At 37.9% G+C, this 19,531-nt stretch overlaps 1 protein-coding gene across 1 annotated transcript in view; it reads right to left on the bottom strand.

Moving 5' to 3' along the window:
- Positions 1-4,508: 4,508 nt before the first annotated feature.
- The window catches only part of ACSL3 (acyl-CoA synthetase long chain family member 3), a 65,916-nt gene continuing 50,893 nt past the window's right edge, over positions 4,509-19,531 (bottom strand). The window contains exons 9-15 of the mRNA XM_081050792.1: positions 19,503-19,527; positions 18,095-18,267; positions 16,165-16,239; positions 14,401-14,592; positions 12,832-12,946; positions 11,306-11,463; positions 4,509-7,487 (exon numbers count right to left, since the gene is read on the bottom strand). Coding sequence (XP_080906918.1) covers positions 7,330-7,487; positions 11,306-11,463; positions 12,832-12,946; positions 14,401-14,592; positions 16,165-16,239; positions 18,095-18,267; positions 19,503-19,527 — 896 coding nt within the window. The 3' untranslated portion in view covers positions 4,509-7,329. The remainder of the gene's footprint in view (positions 7,488-11,305; positions 11,464-12,831; positions 12,947-14,400; positions 14,593-16,164; positions 16,240-18,094; positions 18,268-19,502; positions 19,528-19,531) is intronic.

Raw genomic sequence — 19,531 nt, 5'->3', positions numbered from 1 at the left:
TCTGAATCTGATTGGCCTGGTGAGCTCCACTGCTCCACCCTGCTGACTTGCTGAGACCCTGCTTCAACCAACTTGTGTACCGAGGGAAGCTTTATCAGCTGCTAAACCTGAAGGGAGCCAGCAGGTGGCAGCAGGACTCATTTTGCAGCGTGGTCTCTCCCACGGGCCTCCAGGTACAGCACAGGCAGCAACCAACTGTGGATCACCTTTTAGCTCCTACCAGGTAGTCCCTGGTTGGTCACAGGCAGTGGGTGACCTGGGCCTGCACCAGAGCCCCTCTCAAGAGGCCCCAAAACCAATACACTTGAAGGTTGGCTTCAGACCACTGAAGCCAGAGCACTGAACAATTAGCCCCACAGTGGTTCACACAATGAGTGGTCTCAACAGGCATCAGGGCCCACTGGTGTGAATCCCGTTCCATGGAGTAAGCCCCTCACACACACACACACACACACATACACACACACACACACACACACACACAGAGCAGCCCATAAGCTATGGATGTGGCCAAACCCCACAGCCAATCAGCCTGAGGGTCAATACCACTCACTGACGTGCCAATAGCAATCAAGGCTAAATTATAACAGGAGGGCACACACAATCCACACAAGGGACACTCCTGGAGCACCGGGCTCAGGTGGTCGGGAGATTGTGCCAGGGCCCCACAGGACCCCTAATACATAAGGCCACCCAGCAAGACTGGGAGACATAGAAGATCTACCTAATACATAGGAACAGCCAAAACGAGGAAACAAAGAAATACCTGCCAAATGAAAGAACAGGAGAAAACTCGAGAAAAAGAACAAAATGGAGGCAAGCAACCTACCAGATACAGAGTTCAAAACACTGGTTATAAGGATGCTCAAGGAACTTAGTGAGAACTTCAACCAAGAGACAGCAAGCATAAAAAAGGACATGGAAACCATAAAAAAAAGAACCAGTCAGAAGTGAAGCATACAATAATTGAAATGCACTAGAAGGAATCACCAAGAAAATGAGGACAGGTTAAGAGACCTGTGGGACAACATCAAGCGTAACAACATTTGTATCATAGGGGTACCAGAAGGAGAAGAGAGAAAGCAAAGGGTTTTCTGGTTATTTCTTTACCAAACATGAAACAATTTCAAGAAAATTTCTTCTTAAAAATTATTAATTTTGCCAGGATAAGAACAATTTTAAAAACTTTAAACTGTTCTCATTAAGTTTGGATTTTCACGATAACAGTAACGCCATTACAAGAAAACAATGTATAAAGAAAAATATGAACAGAAAAATAAGTCAGCCATAATTCCATAACCACCACATCAGCACATTTCCTTCTAGACTTTCCTCTCTGCAATATACATGCAACACGTTGCACACATGCACACAACTTTGTGACCTAAAATGCCTGCTATACTTTGATTCCTACTTTCTTTTCCCCAAATAATTCATAATATGAAATCACTCTCATGCTATAAACAGTTGTATAAACATGTTTGTTGCCTATATAATCAATGAAGTGGGCGTTTAGCTGTTTAGCTACTAGGGCACTTGGGTTGCTTCCAGCAGGTAGGTCGTTACTGTAAACTTCACAATGAAGGTCTTTGTGCAAAAACTCTAAATCCCCATCTGTTGGGTATTCCTTCGATTTCCAGAAATGGAATTCATGTGCCAAAAACACAGAAACATTTTTTCGGCCTCTGATGCATCTTGCTTCCCAAAATAAGATGAGCAGTTGATCACTTGAAAAGGTTTCAGACAGATTCTGGTGGCTTCTTGCGACTATGGCTCTAGAACAGCAATATTTCCGTGGGGCTTTTTCTTTTTATTCTCACAAGTCTTGCCACATTCCTCTTGAGGCAGAGAGCATTCAAACCAAGAGGTTGGTGTGACGATGGTTTCAGCATGGAAGCTACACAGGGGCTCATGCATAGCAGGCCCAGCTCCCAGCAGTGGCCTGGGCTAACTTGCAGGTAGCAGCCCACAGCAAGGCTGGGCGGGCGGCTGAGGAATCAGGAGGCCCATCTCAGCAGGAGACACAGGGGCTTCCAGGACAGCACTCTGACTAGATGCTGGGCGTTAGAGCTGCAGATTTCACACAGGAGCTCCTTCCTGCCCCCCCCTCCTCTCCAAGCCAGCTCAAGTCCCCTGCCCATCCAGGCCTCCCTTTAAAGCCATTCTCTGACTTCATTCAGACCTTCAGTCTTCAGTATCCTCTTGCCCAATTTCCGACATCGAGTATGTCGGCGGGATGACAAGGTCCAGAATAGGGCAGTGAGGGCTGACAAAGCCTAATGGCTGGGCAGGGCAGGGCATAGGTGTGACAGGCATTTATGAATAAAACTTGGAAAGCTGAGGCATCAAATTATTTGGGCAACATAGCAGTAGGTTTTTCATTCCTATTTTGATGAATATGGGATTTTGCAATATCATAGAACAAATCTTTCACAGTTGTGTTCCTCTAAAAGCTACATTTTTTTTTCCCAATGGAAAGTTGGCAGTCAGGGGTGGGGGAGGTACATCCATCCTGAGGAACCTCTCTACCCTCTCATAACTTTTTATCTTAATGACTATGGTCATTAAGGAAAACCAAAGTGAATGATTTTCAAATTCTACATGTTTCATGGGAAAGAATAAACATTTTAGAAAAAGTTTGTCATTTAGAAATACCAGTAGATGTAAGCCAAATGCACCAAAACTTTCTAGGGTCCTCTAAAATTTTGTCAGTTTCTTTCTGATTGGAAAAATGTCCTGAAACCAAAAAGTGTGAGAGCCACTGCCTTAATGTATGAAGAATCATACAGGTATAAAATCCTGACTGTAAAATGTTGGTAAATACTTCAGGGACTGCCCTTCCTTTATTCAACGTGTGAGAATTCATACACGTTTTTAAAAAATTAAAAACCTACACGTGAAGTGGGGACATCTTTAGCTGCAATGCATCCTTTAGTCCACATGGAAGAATTTATACTAGAGGAACCGCACAGATGTGGTTATTGTGGGAAAACCTTCCCTTGTAGCTTGTCCTTGATAAACACGGAAGAACCCACACTGGGAATTGTACAAGGAAACCCTGTGAAGGCAGATTGTGAGAAAAGCTGTAGCTCATCCTTCTCTCAACATGACAACACTCCCAAGAGAAAATCTGTAAATGCGCTAAATGCAGAAAAAAACGTCCCACATCACAAAACTCGTACCGGACAGAAATCCTTTCCTATAAAAGTAACTCATGAACTGGCTTCAATCTGAGATTGTTTCACTGGATAACAGAACTCGCAGGAGACTACTTTTCTTCACAAAGAACTGAGGAGTAATCTAACAAGGAGTCACCAGATGGGGTGAGTTGCTTCTGAATGAATCCCACCGAAGTCAGTGTTGAAAGGTATCAGTAAGGCCCTCCTCAATGGGGGTTTGCTATTCTGCAGTCTGAACTAGAAAAACGTGCGTAACATTAAATGCAGACACACATATGCATGTCGTTTTCGTTGACATTTTAATTCACTCAAAAGAAGTTCTTGAACACCTGCTCGGGGGACCAAGCACCATGTTAAGCCACGGGGCAGGAGGGGTTTCCGAATGGTTATGCCCTGTGGCTACCCTGCCACATGTGGACTGAATAGAAGGGACCCTGAGAGAGAACTTTTTTCAGGGAGGATCAGATTGAAGGTGTTTTACTATTTAGATTAGGCTCTACGTGTACATAGCTTGCTGTTTTGATACAGTGAGAAGACTCCATGTCACAATACAGCCCTGCCTTTTCCTAAAATTACACGTGGATTTGGTGTAACTACTAAGCTACCAATGTTTAAAAGAATAATCTGAGGAAAATTAAAAGAAGTGAGACACATTAAACACATAATCTGAGGAAAGTTACAAGAAGTGAGGCACATTAAACAAAAAACACTGACGCTGCTAGATGCTTAAGTACGTCTTTTTAGAAGATTACATACAAAGACCTCCTGTGATAAAAGTGTAAGTTAGGGTACAGGTACACATACCGTTTTGTCAGAAACAAACTAACTGGTAGTTGGAAGCAGGGAGGGCCTGGTTGCTGAGACATCACGTAGAACTCTCTCTCACACAATCAAAAGATTAAAAGGTTGGCGCAAAATATGCCACATTGCTTCTACCTCCAGACTTTAACGCCAAATTATTAATTTCTCAATTATCTGCATTCAAGACTTCATGTTGTGAATAAGTGTATAAAACATTTTATCAGCAGACTTTAAAATGTTGCCAGCATACCTTCTATGTAATCAAAACCAAAAGGAAGGAATGGAAAAGAGGCACTCAGAAAGGGTGGGAGCGAAGTGATAATAGAAGAATGCTAAGAAATAAAGAACAGAATTCCTAGAATAAAAAAATTTCTCTTCAAATGGATTGTCAGGCCAAGAAAGAAAAATTCCTCTAAACTTCTTTTTCAACAAGTATTTCAGGAAGGTCAATTCAAGTCTGACTTTATTATACAGGAAGTATTTTTTTTTTTTTTGGAAAAACAAAATACTGAGGTTTAATATCAAAAATGCTTTTACATATCTTTATTATTCAAACTTCATGTCAAATTACAAATAGTCCACACCATGTAGCTTCTTTATGTACACTTCAGGCAGAAAAATAATAACAACCAAGTAAACATTGAAAATTAACTCACAGTAAATAAGCAACTGTTAAGTATAGAAAGGAGGCGTTACATTTCAGTGTGGTCCAATATGACATTGTTTAAAAGTGGATCCCCTTTAAAACGTCACAGAGGTACATAATTTTCTTACAAAAGATCACAGGGACTAATTGTTGAAAAATTCTAAATCTTGTGAATTTTAGCAGGAAGATTATACCAGGTTAACCCATTTTTAAACATTGCTGGAAAACTTGCAAACTTTAGAGAACATTATGGGTACCAAATTCATTACTTAAAAACAAAGTACTCCTTACAAAGTAGGTAACACCTTCAGCTTTGTTATAGATAAAAAATGAAGTTGAAGCTAAAAAATACCAGCAGGGGGCGTGGAGGTAGTCACCCATCTATGTGCTATAAACTAAACTTACTGTAACAGGAAAAGTTTAAGAATTCTTCAGATTCTTCAGAAAACAACAGGTCTTAGGAACCATTCTTGTAGGCTCTATATTCAGATGTATCAGATTTAGCAATTTACTTTGAAATTCCAAGTTTTGTTTCCCAATTATCTTCTCGGTATTCTTGTAATAGTTATAGTTTAGGGTTGTTTTTTTATCAGCCAACTTTTCTTTTTGAAAGTATAATATTAAAACATACTAGTTTTCAAGTCACTAAAGGTGGTTTGCGTAGGAGAGTTGTCTGAAAGGGGATTCTACTTATTTAATTTCCTACTCTGCTGTGACATCTGACACCAGACATCTGATATTTTTAAGGCTGAAAGAATTATAAAAAATGAGAAAAATGGAACTAGATATAGCTTAATGCAGTCTTATTACGTATTTCTGAAAAGAAACAACTTTTATTCTGAATCAGTGATAAGCTACGTATTTACCTGACTCTATTTCAAGTCACAATTTGCAATATTTCTCCACTGGAGCATCGAACCTTCTTTTTCTAAACACAACCTTTTCAAAATCATTTGAAAGCAAACAATTATTCTGGAGGTAAAACATCTGAAACAAATTCCACTCGTCCCAATTTTAATTTTTAGATCACAACATCCTGATAGAGAGGTTCCATTTAATTTCTCTCTTATTTTAACTTCTTGGCAGTTTTCCCAAACTTTAGGATAAACTATGACGAGAAGAAAAACATTCAAAACATAACACAAATATACAAGAATACAAGTAAAGTTCAATACAAAACACCATATTGCAGTATCTCCAAGTATGATGTGTTTGTGATCTGACCACAAACTACATACGGGGCCTCAACACTCCCACCATCCTACACAGATCCGTTCATCTCTCCTAGTTTTCTTTTGCCTTTTGATGCCTGAAAGTAAATGAGAATCAACAAATCAAGAAAATAACTAATAATGACATAAAAAACATGGTACCTATGGTTTAAGTTTTGACTTGAATGCATCTTAATTGGTGCAATATTACTCTCACTAATGCTTCAATAAAAAAACACTATGTATCTGACAAGCAGTGTTTTTAGAATCACAAGTAACTTGCACATTGACATAAAACCCTACAATTTAAATCTTAACACACTTCATTAAATTAAGTTCTCATGTAAATTAGCAAGAATAGTATTATTTGAAGCATTTTGAAATATTTTATTTTCTAGTGTAGAAACGTTATGGAGGAAAGAAAGGGTAAGGTGCTTTTTAATAAGCTACCAACAGACACTAACACACGCACACACAGACCAGTGCAAACTATTAAAACAGAATCCTAATTTTGAAGCGAAATAGATTAAACATCTAGACTAAAAGTAGGATAAATTTCCATTATTAACGTGTCATAAATATAGACAACTCAATTTACAGATGGTCAATGAAGAATAACTTTCTATCCTTCGTTTTTTAAGTTCTACCCTGTGTAACTTTTAGAATGAATTGCTTCCAATTCTAAAAGTTTGGGTATTTTCCTGATTTCAACAGCTAACAACTAGAAGACTGAGTATTTAGATGGTAAGCTAGCGGAGACTAATTATCCGCTGGTGCTACACTGGCTGTGTTTTCTTCCTTACTATTAAGTCATAACCCTCTCCTGCTATTTTGTTTCATGCAGCACCAACCAAACTTCATTTTTTTCTAATAAAAATAAATATATAAAGACGCTGTCCAAGCATATATTCACAAAGTCTCAATTTCTTAAAACATAAGTATGGGTATATTTATTTCTCTCAAATGCATACAAGACAATAATTACACAGCAACAAAGCTTTTGTTCAACAATGATTTGATTCATAAGCATTTGAAATTTACATAATTTCACATCCATACCCTTGCATTTTTAAATACTGTAAGTAAAAAAGCCCCCAAATAACCAATTCTTATAGTTCCTATTTATCCCTCTATACATCCAAACTTTAAAAAGTTACAAACTGAACATTATACAGAACATATAAATCATGTTTAAAAACTTGAGGTTTTAAAATCACTGTTCCTCAGTACGATTCAGAAAAGTCCTCATGCTGACAAGGGCAGTCCTAGGTGGTGGAGCAAATTACAAGAAGGTGGAAGAAAGAAGAGACAGACACAAGTTTGCTGTCTTAATATTTTACTCATCCTGTCAGTTAAAAATGGTGATGTCATGAGAAAGAACAGTTTAGGTTTAATATGAGGAATGGAGTTTGCCTCACAGTTTGAGACATGCATTTCAAGTATTTTCCTATTTGATCTGAGCTCCCTGTAGCAAACTGGTGCCGAAAGAGAATCATTTTCTTCCGTACATTCGCTCAATGTCCGCCTGGTAATGTGTTTTAAGCTCTTTGCGTTTCAGCTTGAAGGCATCTGTCACCAGACCAGTTTCAGGGGTCCACGGTTCAGGGCTCAAACGAATTTTCACTGGAATTTCAAACTTTTCCAGACTTGCTGAGATGGTAGAACAACAACAAAAGTAAATTCAAAGTCACGAGAAACATACAATTACAATTCTCAGCAAATAGTGTAAATTCCCTAGTCCTTGAGCACCCAGCAAATGCTCACCAGCTGCTCATGAATTCACTTCTAAGCAATCTTTCCCTCAGAAATACTAATATAAGTAAAAATACAGATGGGTATCAGAATTGTAATGGCAAAAAACTTCCAAATACATGTCCATCAACAGAATGAGTTAAATAAATGACGATACAGGCATAAACCAGAATGCAATTCAGTCATCAACAATGAGTTAGATCTGTATGGTATGGACGTATAAAATTTTTGCAATATATCGTTGGGCTAAAAAAGGCAAGGTGTTTTTTAAATCCTAGATAAACGTATATGCATCTAGATGTGTAGCATAAGAATGATACACACCAAATCCTAGTGCCTAGGACCCAGGATTAAGGAGGGAATGTCACTTTTTATTTTATCCCTATTTATTTTCTTTGAATTTATGATAAGAAGCACAATCACTTTAGAAACTAAAAAGTAATAAAGGTTTAAAGAGAAGATACTCTTTGTCACTGAACCAGAATACTCCCTGTGAAAGCTATAAGGACACAATGTTCACTCACTACCGTGTCCCCAACACACTGTCTGACACTCAGTAGATTCTCAACAGTGGAGGGGGGAGGGGTCGGACGGAGGGAATGTAAGGTCTAAGTGTCTTGGAAACAAAGAGATATATTAATTCCAACTTGTAAAAATAAACATAGCGATAACAAACAAGGTTTTATTCTTCAAAGATTAAAAGAAGTCTAGGAGTGGTTTCCCAGAGGAAAAACCACCATGCGCAGAAGCAGCAAGGCTCAGACCACAGGACTTCAGGGACAGAATCTGACGTCACTGAGACATAGGGGAGAGAAAAAAAGCAAGCACGGGAAGACCAAGGCAAGTTTTGAAATTTCAAACTGCTCAGCACTGCACTCTACGACCTGACTCGCTATCATCTAAACCAGCATTTTAGGAAAATAAAACACAGCTATGACCACGTGACCAACTGGGGAAATGAGGACTGTAATAATTATGAGTATTTCTTCCTTATTTTGTTGTATACGTATTTTTGTTTTCTTCCTCCTTATTCTTGGCTATCATAACACGTATTAATAAGTCAACGTGGTATCACAGTATTTAACTTACAGGCTATGAAAGGAGAAGAGTAACAAGTCATGTAAGTGGTCTGCGTCCTCTTCTGCAAAAAGGTGTTTTCCGCTGTACACAGGACAGTTGGACCATGTACGTTAGGCACAAGTCTGACTTTATGGCTGTCTTTACTTGGAAATAACTATGGTTTGAGGAGATGTACACAGGTGCCAAGCTGACCAGGGTGATGGTCAGTGTGACTATGTCACACAGTGTGACTATGTGTCAGTGGGGCCGGAGTTCCCAGTTATTCAAGTAAACACGAATCTAGGTATTGCTTTGAAGGTATTTTGTAGATGTGCTAAGTCTATAATCAGTTTATTTTACGTGAGGAAAATTATCCTAGATGATCTTAGTGGGTCTGATGCAGTCAGTAACAAGCCTGCCAAGCAGAGCTGAGGCATCTGTGGGCAGCAGGAGCCTCCGCTCGTGCCGGACTGAGGATTCCAGTCCGCCCTCTCAGCAGTCTGGCCTACGGGTCGCCAGCTGAGCCCGGCCCGCCCCCAGTAGCCATGCGTACCAATTCCATACACCACCAATTCTGTTTCTGTGCTGTAAAGCTGAGTAATAGAGATTTGACTTAAGAACGAAACCGAATCCTTTCACATATAAAAATTAACTTAAAATGGATTAAGGACCTATATGTAAGAGCTAAAACTAGAAAACTAGAAAACACAGGGGTATATCTTTGTGGCCTGGATTAGGCAGGCAATGGTTTCTCAGACGTTGATACCAAAAGCAGAAACAAAAGAAAAAATTTAAATAAATTGTACCTTATCAAAATTAAAACTGTTGTGTTTTAAAGGGTATCATCAAGAAAGTGAAAACAATTCATAGAATGGGAGAAAATATTTATAAATCACACACCTAATAATGGACTTGTATCTAGAATAGATATATAAAGAATTCACACAATTCACTAATAAAAGGACAAATAAATAAATAAAAAATGGGCAAAGGATCTGAATAGACATTTCTCCAGAGAAGATATGCAAATGGCCAATAAGCACATGGAAAGATGCTCAACATTAGCCACCAGAAAAATACAAATCAAAACCACAATGAGATACCGCTTCACACCCACTAAACTAGGATGGCTAGAATCAAATGGCTGAACAATAACAAGTGTTGGCAAGGGTGTGGGGAAACTGGAACCCTCATATGACACTCGTGGGTCATATGAAAAGAGTGCCACCACTTTAATAGTTTGGAAAAAATATTCTCGAAAACAGTAGTTCCTCAAAAGGCCCAACATAAGGCTAACAGGCTCAGCAATTCCAATCCTAGGTATCTACCCGAGAGAAGTAAACATTGTATATGAGAAGAAACTTGTATATGAATGTTCATAGCAGCATTATTTAATAACAGCCCAAAGTGGAAACAACCCAAATGTCTATCAACCGATGAATGGATAAAGTGTGATACATATCCAAGTGATGGAATATTATTTGGCAATAAAAGGGAATGACGTTTTAATACATGCTATAAGGAAACATGAATGAACATGGATGAACATTATGCGAAGTGAAAGAAACAAGCCACAAAAAAACATACATTGTATGATTCTACTTATACAAAATCTCCAGAATAGACACATCTATAGAAACAAAGTAGATTATAGTGGTTGCCAAGGGCTAGGAGGTTTGTGGTATGATGGGAAGTGACTGCTAGTAGACACGTGACTTCTTTTTGGGGTGATGACAAATGTTCTAAAACTGGTCTGATTGTGGTGATGGCTGGAAAGTTATATGAATATATGAAAAACTGTTTACTTGTACACATTAAACAAGTGAGTTGTTTGGTATATGAATTCTATCTCAATAAAGCTGTTAAGAATATAAATAAAATTTAGAAATAAGCAAAAAAGTACATAAATTTAAAATTATGCTTAAATGTTTCAGCATGCTATCTTACTTAGAAATTAGGTATGTTTCTAATCAATGTCTATTAACTCAATTTAGCATCAATCCAAGGTTTCAAGTTGCTTAAAATTTTGGGGAACTATCTGCAAGCTGACATATAACAAAACATAATTACTGCTGAAATAAAGGGTCAGAGTAATGATTCCACCTGCTTAAATTCAATTTATATTTTTCACAAACTTGAATATTAAGAGAATAAATGTGCATACTTGTATTATACTTAAATGCTGATGACTCAGAAGATATAGCTGTTTTTATTAAATCAACATCAAACTAGTCTCATTGTTCCCCCAACCCTTCCACACACACACACAGACAGTATAGGACATATTAGTACAACCAACTACCCGTCCACTAACTGTAGAAAGTGTAAAAAAGAGTCTTGGATAATTCGCTAAGAGCTGAGCCAGGAGACAGCTGAGGAAAGTAGAGAAAAGGGCCAGCCCAGAAAACAGAAGCCTCAGAGACGAGACCATTCTGACACACGTACATCAGGCAAGGGAGTGGATGGCTTGTGTGTCCTGTAGCAGGGCTTGAAATGGGGGCTGATAAGTATGTTCTTCTATCTACTAATGGCAGGAAAAGACAATTGGTTTCTGAGCAGGAAACGATGTAACCTAAGCCTTATAACGTAACAGGATAAATAAATTTAAGTACTCTCCTCCCATCTCAGTTCTTAGAATCAGTTTAACAATCACTCACCTGAAATAGCAGCTTCAGAAAGCACTTTAAGTACCTCATTTTCCATTTCACAACTGTTACACAGCTCCTCCCAAGTCCCTTTAAGTCCTTTCTTTCGAGCTAGTTCTGTTAGTTCCTTTTGATTTGGCACAACAAATCCAATGACATAAGAATGATAACTGAAATATACAAAGGATAACTTAGCTAAGGAACTAAATGGAATACCATGTTAACTGCAGTTACTGATTACACTGGCATTTTAGTAACAAACTCTTTACTGTTTTAAATAAAACACATGAGCCATATTTGGTACATGGAATACTTAGTTCATATAACAGCCAATTTTACTGTCTGATTCCTAACACCTTCCAATGCTCTGGCAGAGTTCACCGCTAAATAAACCTCAATCTGACATTTCATGATCGATTTCAACTATGCATAACCATTATGTACACATTTTTAAAAGAAAATTATAAATATTAGAAAATTCATATTTAAAAAAATCAGTAATTTACATCAACAGGTTAAACAAAAATAAAAGTTAATCTAAATTAACTTTTAATTATATAAATTATATATAAATATAAATTAACCTAAAGAAATCTGGCAGCCAAGATTAATGTGACTATATTTATTTCCTTCTTTTGAGAGAATTTTTGTTGCTAGAGGAACTGAGTGTGGTAGCTGAAGGCAGAAACCTGAAGACATGGTAGCAGCATCAGGAAGAGGACAGTTCTGGTTAATGCCACACAAGTAAAACCCAGAACCACTGCATCACTAATAAAAATACTTCATTAAAAGGCCGAATCATTTATAAATCAATGTGATAAATCTTTAACTGGGGCTATCCCTTAAAGTCTGGTTCTAAATTGACTCTTCTGATACCAGATCTTATTTTTTTTTCCTAGTAATAATTCTGTCCACTGCTGTAGTAAGGCTCCTAGGCTGGCCACAAAATACCTGGTCATTAACACCAGAGAATAATTACCACCTGCAGCTGTTACAGAAAAATGTAGTCGGAATGGCAAGCAAATTCCAACACATTTCCCAAGAATGCATTTCTGGGATTTTAACTTCAAACTCTCTTTCCAGGCTGCCTCTAAACCATCACGGGCTTGACAGAGCTTAAGGCAGAAGCCCTCAGCCCTGGTCAGGGTCCCCAGAGGGTAGGGTAGTAAGAACACAGCCCCCACCTTCCTCCTTCACCCCTTTCCTCTGGACTGGCTTTGGAAGCTTCCGCGTACAGAGGGACAGGTGGCTGGGCACCAAGGCAGCAGGAAGGAGGGAGGGTTTTACTGTCCTCCCCTCCTGAACACACAGGAGCCTTCAGGAGCCGTGGAGCAGAAAACAGGGACACAGAGGAAGATGAGGAGGGGGCCACGACAAGTCAGCTCCCGGCTGTGAGTAGCAGAGGCCGTTTAGGGAACAACAGACTAGGAGGAAGAGTTCTTGCACAATTTTACAAAGAAGGCCATATAGGAAGGAAATGCCAACAGTACACCAAATGTTTTAAGTCAAAGTAGCATGAATTCTACTTTCTTACTTACCTGTTTGCATATGCACAAATGTTATCTATTAGCGGGAGGTTCTTTAATGCTGCCTCTACTTTCCCAAGAGAAACATATTCTCCTGCCTGTAGCTTTACAAGGTCCTTTTTGCGATCTGTGCGAGATAAAGGCCAAGAGGGGAAAACATGGAGGATGATATGAATAAATATTGGCCATTCCCTAAGTAATTTGCTATCAATTAAGTTCATTATAATAGTTACACTAAAATTAAAAGCACATAATATTAAGGCCTAATTTCTGTACTATTAAATATATTCTTAAAAAAAAATAGCTTCTGGGAGGCCGGTTTGTCTCAGTTGGCTAGAGTACAATGCTCATAACACCAAGGTAGCTGGTTCAATTCTCACAAGGGCCAGTGAGCTGCGACCTCCACAACTAGATTGAAATCAATGACTTGACTTGGAGCTGATGGGCCCTGGAAAAACACGCTGTTCCCCAATATTCCCCAATAAAAATTTATTTAACAAAAAAATATTAGCTTCTGATGAAGGGACCCAATATCAGGGCTTCAGGGATGTTCTGCTGAACAGGTATGCCCAGATACACAACCAGAAGGTACAGAATATACCCCGTGCCACCTGAAAGATCATACTCTATCTGGAGATGGATGATGCAAAAACATATGGCTTCAACACAATAGGGTACTGAGTATGCTAAGCGTTAAGACTCTCCGACCTGCTGCTATGGAAAGAATTCCTGCAATTGAGGCCGGAGCTGAGTCCTGAGGGAAGATTGAGCGGGGCTGGGGGGCAGAGAACAGAGGGGGCAACTCGAATCACCACAGCAGAGGAGGCAGAAGCACCTGCAGGTGAAGGTGGAGAGGAGGCCTGAGCCTCTAAGCCACTATCGGGTTTTCAGCAGGAAAATGGCCCAGGGAGATAGATCAGTGTTTAGTCATCACACCGTGGCAGTGAGAAGGTGCTTTAAGGGGACAAACAAGGCAAGAGAAGAATTTCTTGCAATAGGGTGACAGAAGGCCTCACCTACGATCTGTGGTAAGACGATAATGACCTCGAGGCCCCTTTCATTCGGTCAATCAGTGGGCTACAGGTTAGGTAATGGGGAGCTGACGGAAGAGCCTCTCACTGCTTCCCAGGTCTCTGTCAGCAAGACTGGGCTAGAAAAGCCAGTAACTGAGAAAGGACCTCAGAGGAGCAGCAGGGGGAGGTGTTTTGCGCCCCTTGAGCTGCCAGGTTCTCACAGGCAATGCAAGGACATGGTTCCAACAGGAGGACAGAGCCCTGTCCAAAACCTCAAGTTATCAAAGATCTCACAGAAGTGAATGCTCCCTATGAGGAACTTAACTCTGTAAGGGTTATCTAGTACTAACTAAAACTAGCACTGCTGAACAGATTTGGGGACCTCATAATATGTCAAGCTTTATAATTCCGCCCAGTCCCTACTGTAAATTTTTATATTCCAGGGATGACTCAACAGACCATAACAACATTACATAAAGATATGGTCTTACATTATACACAGCAATCTCATTTTAAAAACATTTCAGAAACATCCACTTTCAAAAAAAATAATGATTACATGGCTCACCAATAATCTTTAAACAGCCATCAGGGTCGAACTCTCCAATATCTCCAGTACAGAGCCACCTCTGTCCATTTTCATCTTCAAAGAAATCAGCTTTTGTTTTTGCTTCATTTTTGTAGTATCCCATTGTCACATTTTGGCCACCAATAAGAATTTCACCCCTGGGATGTGGTTTATCGGAATTGAAGTATCCACCTAAGAGAATCATTTGCAGTTAATTCAATATATATGCATAATGCAAAAATTTCAAACTGTAAGTTTCTAAACAGGGACATCTGATTTTAATCCAATGAGTTTCACAAAGGAAATAAGGCACATTCTAGGAAGAAATAAAATTCATCAATATAAATCTAGGTGCAAAATTTCAGTTGCCTAACCATAAGCATTTACACTTTAAGATACTATTCCAAGAAAAAAATTACACTAAAAAATCTCACATCTATTGTATTAGATTAGTGCAAAAGTAATTGTGGTTTTTGCAATTATTAATCTTTTCAACCGCAATTACTTTTGCACCAACCTAATATAAAATAATTACATACACTACAGGTAAATTCCTTTAAGGATTCTGTAGAGTCTTAAATATCATACTAATAAACTAATAAAAATATTAAATCATGCATTTAATAAGAGAAAAATAAATCTCTGTATAAATCAAATTACTACATATTTAGATTCCTTACAGATAATTTCAGAATGACTCCAAGTTTAAATTTATTGAACATTTTCGGGCTGGCCGGGTGGTTCCGTGGTTGGATCGCCGTGCTCCTAACGCTAAGGCTGCTGGTTGGATTCCCACATGGGCCAGTGAGCTGTGCCCTCTGCAGCTAACATTGTGAACAACGGCTCTCCCTGGAGCTGGGCTGCTGTGAGCAGTCGGAGGTAGGTGTGGGTTGGTGTGGGCTGCCGTGGGCTGCGGCAGGCTGCTGAGTGCTGCAGTGAGCTACCATGTTCCAGCGTGAGTGGTCGGCAGCCAGTAAGAGCTGCCGTGAGCTGCTGTGAGTGGCCGACCAATGACCTGCGACTGACTGCCTCAGGCGGGGGAAGGGGGAGCACAAGGCTCATAATACCAGCATGGGCCAGGGAGCTGTGTCATACACAACTAGACTGAGACACAATGGCTTGAATCGGAAGGGCGGGGGAGGCAGAAGAAGGGGAGAAAAATGTATTGAACATTTTCACTAATTCTGCTAAGAGCTGAAGAATTACACGAGCCTTAGATTAGAATTTATCGTTACTTTGGATAAAAGAGTATCCAAACAGATAATATGTATGTGTTAACTGAATCAAATAAAAACTTAAAAAGTAAATAGCGTTTAAATGCCATCAACAAGAAATTTTTATGGAATTATAGTGATAATTTCCTTATGATAATTCTTAGTTGATGCACTCAGGGAAAAGAAAAAAATGTAAAAATTGTCAATTTCATAACATCAATTTTTATGATTTTGTTTCTACAAAATGAAGTTATGATCATACCTAATTTATTGACGTTATTTAGCACAGTTCAAGTTCTGCATAATTCTTACTTGCATTTATGCAATAAAATAATAAGCAAAACAAAAATGGTAATTCTTCAGAATCATCTATTAAACAAGCAAAATAAATTCACTCGTATAGATCTAGATAAACTATTTCTATTATAAAGGACAAAAATGAGCACTTGTAATTTTATATTCTAAAATACAAAAGAAAATGAAGCACAATTCTAATTTTAAAGCTTAATATTATACAAATTCATGCTCTGTGGTTAAAATAGGCTATTACCTTCCTCCCAGTTCTTTAATTTGATTTCACAGCAAACTAATGGTGCTCCCACTCGGCCAGTATTGTAGTCCCACACTAAGATGCAAATGAAAAAATATTTGATTAAGGCAGTGAACAAATTGACTCATTTTTCTACATTACCAAAACTGATGATTTAACCCAAAGCTTAGATACCCCTAAGCGAATCCTAAGAAGCAGAAGTCGCAAATTGGTGAACCACAGGCTGTGTGGCCAACACTGAGTTTTTCTTTTTGTTTTGTTTTTAATCTGAATTGATTATTGACATTTAAAAATCCAGACTTTGACATGTGAGTGTGGAATCTCCTGGAACAATGGGCCCACCTGTCCAGCCCAGCTGTGTCCTCTTAGACGGGGCAGGCCTGCTCCCATCCCCCCTGGTTTCTTACCCATCACATTTTCCTACGTCAGGGCCCAGTTCCTCATGTAAGTAGCTGCCTGGTTCATGAGTGTGTGGCCCCTATTGTAAGGAACATGGAGCACAGAGGTTTATACCTATCCACGTTCTCATTAGACGTGGCAGCTCTGCAGTAGGTGACCTCTTCAGCCTTCTCCCACGTATCATCATTTCAACATGAGACCCGGGAAGCCTCCCTCACATCAGTTATACTATCTCACCCTAGGTAAATTCATACAATAGAGGCTTCAAAGACCAGGCAGGAGAGTAAGATTGCTAAAAAAGGAACCCACCACTATCATGAGTTACTACTGCATTGTGTTTCTTCCTCAAAGATCATTCAAACATCAGAAATGCTGATATTTAATACTGTACAGTCTTATTTACAACAAACTGTGACTGATTAATCACACATTCAATGTGAATCTTAAAGCAGAAGAAATTAAAGATCCTCAGAAGGAATCATACATGCATGTATTTAAGATTGCTTGTTTATTTCCTGCAAAACAAGACTTAGAAGTAGCTTTCAAAAATACATACAATACAGAGAATTGAAAAAAAAACAAAAATACAGAAGCAATGGAAGATAACTCTGGCAAAAGAACAGTACAAAGAAGTACTCAAGGTAAATGGGGAAATCATCAGTTAAGGGGTTTAGTACCTCTCAGTATCTAGAAAAAACAAAGTAGAGACATAGCTCTTTCTAGTACTGGGAAACAAAGTAACTTTCTTCCACAAAAGGGACACATGAGACACTCTGAGATTGACTCATGTGGGGACACTTGGATCACTTCCTCAACCACATCATCATGACAAACTCTGAACATTCTCTGGACCTGAATCTACTTTCTCTCTATAGCTGCACAGACCATCCCCGCCAAGAAACATTTCTGAATTTGACCCTTATTACACATAACTAAAAAACTAAACAAAAAAACGTTAATTTTCTACAAAAACAAAAATTTAATCACTGATGTAAGAAAATAAATGTATACAGCATAGCCAATGCTTGTTACTAAAACTTATTTTCCAGAATGCTAAGTGGTTTTTAATATTACATAGTTTAATGAAAACTTCTAGATGAATTACTATTAGATATACCTAATATATTCTACCGTGTTTCCCTGAAAATAAGACCTAGCTGGACAATCAGCTCTAATGCGTCTTTTGAAGCAAAAATTAATATAAGACCCGGTCTTATTTTAATATAGGACCGGGAATATAATTATAATATAATATAATATAATATAATATAATATAATACTGGGTCTTATATTAATTTTTGCTCCAAAAGATGCATTACAGCTGATGGTTCGGCTAGGTCCTATTTTCGGGGAAACATGGTAAAACCTTCTATCAATAATCAGGAAACCTGGAATTGACCATTATTCTACTATGTAAACCCCTTAACCACTCTTCTCCTATGTACCTACAGAAAACCCTTACCAAAAAAAAAAAATTGAGTGGCACCCAGCCAGCCTCTGTTAGAAGCCCCACTTTGTGGATGACACTAACCTTCTGTAATTGTCCCAGCCCCCGCAGATTCAGTGAGTCCATAGCCCTGACCAACGGGGCAGCAAAAACAGATATTCATGAATCGCTGTGTGGTTGCAGAAAGTGGAGCACCTCCACACAATAAAAGCCGTATATTTCCACCTAGCAAGCTCCGAACTTTCCGGAAAATGAACCTAAAAAAGTTAATCAGAGAATCACACGATTTTAAAGCTGAATCACATTTCCCAAATCATTGAGATTAATCTCCCAATTTTTATGCATGAAATTTTTAGATTAAATGATTTATCCAAGGCTGCAAAGCCAATACAACAGATTCTCTTAACGCACTACTTAAATCTTAATTTTTAGAAGTTCATCCAAGTAAAGAACATACGATTTTCTCTTAAAAACTTTTCAAGTAATACTTGAATTCAAAATTGTCAGGTTTAATTTTGTATCCTAATGGAAAACCCTTGCTAATGGCCAGAGCAATTCATTTTATATCATTATATATATTATGTTAATACTGAATAATCCTATTATGTCTTTATAAAACTTAGTATTAAAAGCAAATTAATTTTGCTTTAGCTTGCTTCATTAGAAATGTGTACATGTTTTTATACAGCAATCTAACTCTTAAAAATTTCACTAACTCAAATTCTGAAGTGTTTATTGTTTAAAAACTGTCTGGTAAATTAAACTAATTCAAACATCTAACTGAAATGTTCCTGAATATACGCTAATAAAAAAAGATTATTTACTACTTTGATCAAAAGGAAAGGGTTTTGTTTTAAATAACTTTGAGAAAGGCAAAAACTAAGTGGCAATTGTTTTTAAAAATTAATGTTAACAAGCTTTACAAAGTTGGGTATATATGTCTCATTAAAGAGATAATTAAAAGGCAGGAAAAAACTTTAATAAAGTTTTAAATAACGTGAAGCATCTGAAAACTATATTAATATTCCCATAAAAATAATCTTTAAGTAATATTTTCAAATTTCTAAACTATTCTGTAATTAAATCTACTTACTATATTAGCACTACAAAAACAAAAAATTAACAGGTTTATAGTAAAACTGGTCATTCAACACTTGAAACACAAAACATTTAATCATATTTTGTTCCATTTTATATTCACATTGAAATAAATTTAAAAGCAAAGAGAAACAATTTCTCAAAATAATTAAAATCATGTGTCCACATAAAATATAAGCACACTATTAAATACAGGAAAATTGTAAGTGAAAATGTTTTTCAAATAACGTTGCAATATTTTTTATTGTTCATATTCTAATGCAAGATGGATTTCTAAAGAGTTTCTTTGACTTTTTAAAATAAATTTATTTCTCATGACTACTTCAATTAATGAAGCTATTAATGTGAACAAAATGACTAAATTATCAAGAAGAGGGAGAGAGCCTGTACTTACCTGTCACACAGTGGAGTACTACGCCCTTT

Source organism: Rhinolophus hipposideros, assembly GCF_964194185.1.
Source record: "Rhinolophus hipposideros genome assembly, chromosome: 6".
Lineage (NCBI taxonomy): Eukaryota > Metazoa > Chordata > Mammalia > Chiroptera > Rhinolophidae > Rhinolophus > Rhinolophus hipposideros.
The sequence above is the reverse complement of the archived record's forward strand: the minus strand, read 5'-3'. Positions and strand labels throughout refer to the sequence as shown.